Here is a 9,327-nt window from a genome sequence, read left to right as displayed (position 1 = left end):
GTTTAGTCTGCCCTCATATGTAAGGAAGTGAGAGCTGGACCATAAAGAAGGCTGATTGCCGAAGAATTGAAGCTTTTGAATTATGGTGCTGGAGGAGACTCTTGAGAGTCCCATGGACTGCAAGAAGATCAAACCTATCCATTCTGAAGGAAATCAGCCCTGAGTGCTCACTGGAAAGACAGATCGTGAAGCTGAGGCTCCAGTACTTTGGCCACCTCATGAGAAGAGAAGACTCCCTGGAGAAGACACTGATGCTGGGAAAGATGGAGGGCACAAGGAGAAGGGGGCAACAGAGGACGAGATGGTTGGATAGTGTTTTCGAGGTTACCAGCATGAGTTTGACCAAACTGCGGGAAGTAGTGGAGGACAGAGGTGCCTGGCGTGCTCTGGTCCATGGGGTCACGAAGAGTCGGACACGGCTAAACGACTAAACAACAACAACATATGTAAGGAACTCCACGCTGGGCATTTCATTTTACTTCCAGATCAGAGCAGTACTTTCGGGCACACTTTGGGTTTAAACTTCAAAGTATTGAATGCTCCCTCCACAGCCTTAGGTAAATATATTGGGTATCTTTCTAGTTTCTTTCTGGAGCAAATTGTTCTTCCATGGCTGTTTCTTTCCGATTGGCTTGTCGTCTTTCCTCCTTGGACAGTGTCTTGGGAACATCTCCGAGGGGCACGTAGAATCCAGTTGGAATGCAAGCTGTGCTCCCGTGAGCTCGCAATGACTGAAAGAGGGAACCAAAATTGGAATGAATACACCTTCACAGCAGCATAAAGTTTTAACAACGATCTTTCTGAAAGCATTTTCGAAGGGTGCTCATATCACCCAATAACATCAGCCATGTTCACCTGCAACATTAAGCCAAGATTTCTTTTAACAATAGTATGTTGAACAACCCAGGAAGTCTTGCTGACCAAAGAAAGAAACACCTTGTTTTCCTCGGCCTGATTCTGGCAGCACCAACCTGTTACTCTTGTAGTAACATGGTCTCACTGCCTTGCCAACTTGCTTACCTAATGGCTAACTGCATGATTTTTCAGCTTCTCCTGGCATACTCCAAGCCAAACAAGCATTCTTCCTTTTCCTCCAACATAAAGGTAAAGGTAAAGGGACCCCTGACCATTAGGTCCAGTCGTGACCGACTCCGGGGTTGCGGCGCTCATCTCGCTTTACTGGCCAAAGGAGCCGGCGTACAGCTTCCGGGTCATGTGGCCAGCATGACTAAGCCACTTCTGGCAAACCAGAGCAGCGCACAGAAACACTGTTTACCTTCCTGCCAGGGTGGTACCTATTTATCTACTTGCACTTTGACGTGCTTTTGAACTGCTAGGTCGGCAGGAGCAGGGACTGAGCAACGGGAGCTCACCCTGTCGCAGGGATTCGAACTGCCGACCTTCTGATCGGCAAGCCCTAGGCTCTGTGGTTTAGACCACAGCGCCACCCACGTCCAGCATGGAGACACTCCATTCTTCACCCCAGTGGAATAGTGTAGTTTCTCCCTCTCTCTCTGCAGGACTCCTGCCTGCATCCCCATTGGAAGTTATTTGCTGACTGAAATGATGAATGTGCAGAGCCGAAGGCACAATGATCCCTCAGTGGCTCTGAGGGAAATTCACCTAAAATACTTCCTGCTTGTTGGGTATACATCACAGGGGAAGTTTTGCCAAATCATTCCCCAAAGGCCACAGGTTAAGTAATGTCAGAAGGCAGGGTAACACCAGGGCCTTTCTTCAGTGGGTAAAAAGGTAAAGGGACCCCTGACCATTAGGTCCAGTCGTGGCCGACTCTGGGGTTGCGGCGCTCATCTCACTTTATTGGCCGAGGGAGCCGGCATACAGCTTCCGGGTCATGTGGCCAGCATGACTAAGCTGCTTCTGGCGAACCAGAGCAGCACACAGAAACACTGTTTACCTTCCCTATTTATCTACTTGCACTTTGTTGTGCTTTCGAACTGCTAAGTTCGCAGGAGCTAGTTGCTTGTAAAACAAGACACCAGTTACATTTCTGCCAGTCAAGCAGCTTTTAAAGCTTTTACATTATGGGGTTTAATTTTAAATTTGTTGATGAACAGCATGACTTTATTATGACAGATTTTATTTTATTTCCATGTGTCATTTGTCTATGGTCACTCAGCAGCTCCCTGCATTGTATGCCTACTTACCATCAAAATCAACATCTGCGTGTGGCGGATGATCCCTCACCACAATTTTTCGATGCCTTTCTGCATCTAGCTCGGCAATAATTGAGTCAAAATAAGCTATTGCCTCAGTTACGTCTGAATTGAGCTGGGAGGCTTTTCTCTCTGCTGAGATCTGTTGAACAGAATAATATGACAGGAGTTCGGTTTGAACAAACAGACTTTGCTATTGCAAAGAACAACCCAATATCCAAGGATACAAAATGTGGGACCAAAATGGTGGAAGCGGACTTCTAAATGTTCTTCAACAAAACAATCTCTGATCACTGGCTAAATTGTTCTTTGAACCCATTGCTACTTATTTGTCTTTGGCCTGCATTTTAAAGTTTTTTTATGCTTAATTCGGGGAGTTGGATTGTGCTCTGGCTCAGAATGCCAATGTAATGGAAATTGTGAGTTCAGGGTTCACTTAGGTATATTCTCAAATGTTCTACTACCATGTGGGTTGTTTTAATGAACCATTTCTCAAGGCACCGATGCAACTTCATATCTACAGTTGCCACCTATTTTTCTGCCAAAGTCCTGGCACTCTTGACAACTGCATTACTGCAGGAAAAATTCATTAGGTGGTTTTCCATCGCCACTTTTCCGTTTTGGGAAGAGCATTTCCTGCTGAATCACAATCAACAGCTTTTAGTTAAACCTTTGCGAAAAGTCAACAATTTTGGCCTTAAAAGCTCAGCCCAGCATTTTGTAAGTTAACTTTAAAATTTAAAATTTTAAAATTTAAAGTAAGTCCTTATTGTGACATATCATATTAAAGCCCGTGAAGTTCTGAAGAGATTGGTGTTTTTAGTTTTGACATGTCTCAATGCTGGGATAAGCTTTTAAGTTTTTTGTGTAGTGTGACAAGGCCAAAATTATCATTTAAAAAAAAATTCTAACCCTCATAATTAAAAAACGGGATGAGATAAAAAGCTAAAATTTTAGATTTAAACTTAGTTTTGCTCATTCAACAAATCAACAAAATATTAAGAAAATTGGATGACATGAAGTAAGAAAGTTGGATCACTTGATATTGAATGACCCTCTAGTGTGGTTCTGCTTGATTGTGTAGATCAACTTGAAGGGGGATTAGATGAAGAAATGAATATAGGAGCACAGCTGCAGAAATAATTACTTAAAACAGGAATCCTGGAGCTACTCTCATTCCTTCTGTACATACAGTACCTATGTGAGCTTGGAGAACCGCTTAGGTTCTCTGTGAAGTGAAAATAATTATTCTGATGAGGACAGGAACATTATCCCAGCCTCGCCATGAAGTCAGTGAAGGACCATCATGAAGCCACTGCTGCCCAAACTCACTCTTGTTTTCTGTAAACTGTGAATAATAATAATTACCTAATAGGCTGTTTCAAGGATAACTAATCATGCACAGTTTACAATGCAATCCTATACCTGTTTTGTCAAAGTAAGACCCATTCAGTTCTATGGGTCTTACTCCCACATATGTTCAGATTAGATTACAGCTGCGAATGCAGATTTGAGACACACACACACACACACACACACACACACACACACAATGTTTCCTAAAGACTCTCCTCCCTGGAAGAGAGGGGAGTGGTTGTGGGCGGGAGCCCGAGCACCGCCCCTAGCAGGGGGCGTTTGCCCCCTGCCTCCACCTCACCTGGCTGGCGCCCACGCCCCTCGGCAGGCACCCAACCAGGTGCCTCTGAGGTGGCGTGTTCAGCAGCCTTTTGCTGCGGCGCCAGCCTCACCCCGGCCTCATTCTTCGCTGTCGTCTCGTCGTGAGTCACCCACCCTCCACTCCCTTTGAGCTCAGGGTCTTAGTTCATTGGCCTTGCTATGGACCTTAGGTTGGTCGCCCTGGTTGTCCGGGGGGCCTGGTAGGAATTTTTCCATTTGGCATTTGGCTTTTTGGTTTTTTCACCTACCTCGTAGCAATCGTCACAACTTTTGTGGTATTGGTGGGTAGGTTAGGCATTGGAATAATGTGCTGTGGTGTGTCGAAGGGCTAGGTGTGGCCATCGCCTATGCCTTCAATTTTTGGGTATTCCGTTAAAGGAATCTGGCGGTCGTGTATTCTGTCCGATGCCTGCTTGGCGGGAGGCCATGGCACGACCCTCGGTGACATCAGGGGAGAGCCTATAGTTGGATTAGCATCAACAGGCTCCACCTACTGGTGAATAAACCCACTTGTTTTAGAGATCCAATGCCTAAGCTAATACCTTTTCACTGCTGTAATCAATAAAGTTGTAGCCTTTCTTTGCCCATTAACCTTATATCACGTGTCCTTGTGTATTCATTTCACATTGCGGGGGTCGGGTCCTCGAACCACAACTATTACTGCTAAAGATTACCAGATTTATTCATGCTACCCACTGGGAGCATGGTATAAATTACTTGTAGCCACATCCATGCACCATTGCCAGCAGGGTCCCAATATTTCTGGAAAAGCACAATTTCCCCTTTCCAGCTGGCTCCTGGCTGCAGCATTCATGCTGAACCTCCATCTCTGTGGCTGCATTTCCCTTTCCCTTTTCCTATCAGGCTGTGACATGCAAAGCATTACTGGAGGTGACAAGTAAGTGTAAGCAAGTGTGTGAGATGTATATATTAGTGAGAGCCCCTTGGATAGGCTCAGGCACCCAGAAATAGTGGTTCTGTACTGTATTGTCCATTCTTAAGGAAATCAGCCCTGAATGCTCACTGGAAGGACAGATCCTGAAGCTGAGACTCCAATACTTTGGCCACCTCGTGAGAAGAGAAGACTCCCTGGAAAAGACCCTGATATTGGGAAAGATGGAGGGCACAAGGAGAAGGGGATGACAGAGGACAAGATGGTTGGACAGTGTTCTCAAAGCTACCAGCATGAGTTTGACCAAACTGCGGGAGGCAGTGGAAGACAGGAGTGCCTGGCGTGCTCTGGTCCATGGGGTCACGAAGAGTCGGACACGACTAAACGACTAAACGACTAAACAACAACAACAACAACAACAACAACAACAACAACAACAACTGTATTGTCCTTTTTAAATAGTGCAAGAGCACATTTTAAGGGTTTCAGTGGTTACATCATGTTTTTTCCACATGTAGGCAGCATGTGGAACACCTATAAACACTTACCAGTGAGTTCCATTGGCCATAGTGGGACTTACTTCTGAATAAACAAATACAGTAATCACCCTGTTAGGATGCTGTTTAGTGTGCCTATAGCACTTTAAATCACTATCGGCACTGCTGCAAAGGAGTAATCTACTCAATACCGCACCTAATAACATACCTGCTTGTGAAATGAAAGCCTTTTTAAAAAACAATCTGAGAGCAGCTGCCATGCTGATAAAGAAATGAAAGCACGGAACACATTGATTTGCATAAAACTAATGGTGTTTCTTTTTCAAAAGAAGAACAGCAAGAGAGAAACTTGTCCAAAGGTTAAACACAATCTACGGTTGTCGATGCCTTCTTTAGCTACTGGCTGTAAAAAAAGCATGGCTTCACTTTCTTGAAATTAGACTCCCTGCAGTCAATGGCCTCACCTGCTGAGGGAGTTTCCCATTTCGGCTGCTCAGAATTTTGCTTTTGTTTGTTTTTTAAACCAAGCAGTCACCATGTCTCTAGATTGATGGAAAGGGTTAGGGCTGGGTGAACAAAGTGTAAGTTGTATTTGATACTTCTGTGTAATGGATGTGTGTGAAAAACTGAACGGGGGATGGACCCAATGAAGGTATTACATTTGTGGGTCTCGCTTCTCTTGTGCACATTATTATTAAACTTCCACAACCTTTCCCAATCTTCCATCATTATATTGTGACCAAAATCTCTTGCCCAATCTATCATCACAGATTTCACTTGTTCATCCTTTGTATGCCATTCCAACAGTAAATTATACATCTTAGACAAATGTTTAACATTGGTATCTAACAATTCTGTTTCCAATTTGTTTTTTTCCATTGCAAAACCATTTTTCTTGTCAAGCTTCAATAATTCATTGATCTGATAATCTTGAAGCCAATCCACTTTGTCTTTGATTTGATCAGATGGTCTTAATTTAAATCCTTCATTATCCTCAAGCAAAAGGTCAGAGTATCTCAACCATTTATTCTCCATATTTAACTTTTTGGGGGACTTAGCTTCCATTGGTGAAAGCCATCTGGGTGTTTTCCTTCCTAGGAGATCTTTATATCTTATCCAAACGTTATATAGTGATTTTCTAATTACATGATTTTTGAAACCTTTATGGGCCTTTATCTTATCATACATATAAGCAATGTTTTCTTAACCATGTGATGCAATATCTCCTACCTTGGAAGACTGTATTGGTGGAGGCGTGGCTGGTGACTTTTGCCTCGTCTTGGAAGATTTTGTAGACACTGAGGAAATATCAGATGCCCTGTCACTGGACTTCAGATCTTTGATGCTCTCAATGTATTTTTTCCTCAAAGCTAGCAAATCTTGCAAGTACTGCAAACAGTCTTGAGTCTTTGAGTACATCCATGCCCGTTCTTCTTCCTTCAGATGGAGGCAGGCACCTGAATCCAGGCTGGTGGTACTTTTGCTTTTTTTCAAAGGCTCACTGAATTTGTTATCCTCATCTCCAAGCACATACATAGAGGTGCTACGGATCAACCGGACTGCAGAGCCATCAAAAGTAGGGATTCCATCGGACAGGCTTCTCCTGCGGGAGTTGGGGTGAAATATTGCGTGAATCTTCCTGAGCATCGTGCAGGTCCTTCTTCACCTCATCCATCGATCATACAGAGGCTCAATTCAATACATGGTTCTTGCCTATAGCAGAAACTAACACTTGTGCCCTTTTGTAGTTAAGAATCCAGTTTCTTGCAGATACAGCTGCCGACTTACATCTATCTGTTTATTTCAGACAATTGCAGATGATGAAATCATACCAATTTCTTCAGCCACATCTTTCCTTAAGATGTTTTAGTTCTCCTTAAGGGTGGCACAGCTTACTGCCTTCATTGTGCTGACCATGGTACTGAACTACCCTTATAAATGAAGACTAAAGGAAAACACATTTTGTTAAGAGGTAATGAGAGACAGATGAGGATTTCATAAGGCTAAACTAAAAGATGCCAGGAAACCAGCATTTCCACCGCTGAGCTCTATACTGGATAAGCACATTGCAAAACCAGGCAGCAGTTCAACTGCTTCTGAAGGGGTTTTGTTTTCTGTGCTATGGCAACGGAGAGATGGTTGCAGCTATCTGATAACACTATTGTTGAGAATAAAGTGGACTAGGATATCCAGATCCATTACACCACCTACAGCAGCCTGAGCATGGGAGGCTGGCCATAAAATAAAACTGTGTCCCAAAACACACGTGCCGAATAAACAAAACTGGCTGAAGATGTTTACTTATTAGCAAAGCCAGCTTAACAGATTGTCTCTGTTACTTGGGCTCAGTGCTTTGTATACTACAGACAACCTTGGTGCATATTTTGCTCTCAACTTGTGAAAGGAAACTCCTCACTGTCATTTTGCACTGACTCCTGCTGCGGTCCAGGCCCTGGACAAACAGAGAGTTGGGCTGCACATGGATTTAGGATGCTGGTGAGGAGCATGCAGGGTTTTAATGGCCCGAGACTCTACCCAAATGTGGCAGAAGGCTGTATGAGAGTTGGAGTCCACATGGACATAGGATGCTACTGAGGAACATGCAATTCATGGTTTGAATGATTTAAAATGTTATCTAAATGTGGTTGGGAAAGACCATATGTGTAATAAGGATCAAAAGAAAATCAACCAACCCAACGTGAATGACTGTTTACACTTCAAATTTCTTCCAAAGATTTCTTCCCTCTTATCTTATTCCATTGTATTCTCTCTCTCTCTCTCTCTCTCTCTCTCTCTCTCTCTCTCACACACACACACACACACACACACACACACACCACACACACACACTGAGCTTGCCATATACTACATCTTTCCCCACTTGGTTAAAGAAACATAATCCCCAAACTTTCTCTCTCTCATCTGAGAAAGCTAGTATGCAAAGAACAATTCATACCGATTGACGATGCTATGATATAGCTACAAAGCAACAAACAGTTCTTGGAAAGCACAAGCCTTCTGGGATTTCCTCTTCTGGAATCATAGACATTTTTATTCTGATGCTACCCAGACTTCACTGCAACATCTATCAAAACCTCATGTGCCAGAATGTAAAGTACTTCATTCCCAAACAAAACCATTATTAATCCTCCACGTGAAAAAGAAACAACACTGAACTCTTATTACTTTAAGTGGCCCGTTCCAGTCCTGACTGGTTTGGTCCATTTCGGCATGAGGTATGCAGTGGGAGAAACTGGAAGTTAGAATGAAATTCAGAATGCACCAGGGATGGGATTAGAGACTATCAATGAATAACCACTAGTGTGATGGCCTGGGACTCGGGCTCGGACTCAGAGCCAGAGAAGTCTCAGTCCGCACCGGATCCTTTGCCTCAGGCGGCGTCTGAACCAAGTCTGGGGCCTGATTCTGAAGAGCCCCAGTCTGCACAGGTTCCCCTGCAACAAGCACCAGCTGGGCCGAGTCAGGGGCCTGAGCCTGCCCTGGCTCCAGATGCGGGGATGACCTCGTTGCCTCCAGCTGGGCAATCACTTACAGCTGCTTCCACTACCAGTCGGGTCAGGAGAGGCTGAGATGGCCTCTGGATCTAGTAACCCACCAACATCTCCCGAGCTGCAGAGACTGAGGTCTGAGAGACGGAGAGACCTGAGTACTCGCAGGAGGAGTGCTCGCCTTCGGGTGAGACAGGGAGGTGAGTCACCGGGGGATCAGGACCGGCCATTACCCTGACAGAGATAAAAGGCTGCTGGACCCCGCCCCAGGTTGCGGGAGCAACATTGCTGTTTGCCAGAACCTGCCTGTGATCCTGTGCCTGACCTTGCCTGGTCTCCTGCCTTGGCCCTGTTGGACTGACTCCTCGTGGAACCCTTGGATTCGGGACCAGACCTGGACCGCGTTGCTCTGGTTACTTCCGGGCCCAGCACAACTACAGTGGTGCCTCGCAAGACGAAAATAATCTGTTCCGCGAGTCTCTTCATCTAGCGGTTTTTTCGTCTTGCGAAGCAACCCTATTAGCGGCTTAGCGGATTAGCGCTATTAGCGGTTTAGCGGCTTAGCGGCTATTAAA

General features: G+C 44.8%; 1 protein-coding gene across 1 annotated transcript; it reads right to left on the bottom strand.

The window, feature by feature from the left end:
• Window positions 1–455: 455 nt before the first annotated feature.
• C3H13orf42 (chromosome 3 C13orf42 homolog) lies at window positions 456–6,890 on the bottom strand. Its single transcript, XM_028721683.2, has 3 exons — window positions 6,474–6,890; window positions 2,169–2,319; window positions 456–731 (listed from the first exon to the last, which is right to left on the bottom strand). The coding sequence occupies exons 1-3, from the start codon at window positions 6,888–6,890 to the stop codon at window positions 487–489; spliced, it is 813 nt and encodes a 270-aa protein (XP_028577516.2). The 3' UTR covers window positions 456–486.
• Between the last annotated feature and the right edge of the window lie 2,437 nt (window positions 6,891–9,327).

This window comes from Podarcis muralis, chromosome 3 (genome assembly GCF_964188315.1).
Source record: "Podarcis muralis chromosome 3, rPodMur119.hap1.1, whole genome shotgun sequence".
Lineage (NCBI taxonomy): Eukaryota > Metazoa > Chordata > Lepidosauria > Squamata > Lacertidae > Podarcis > Podarcis muralis.
The sequence above is the reverse complement of the archived record's forward strand: the minus strand, read 5'-3'. Positions and strand labels throughout refer to the sequence as shown.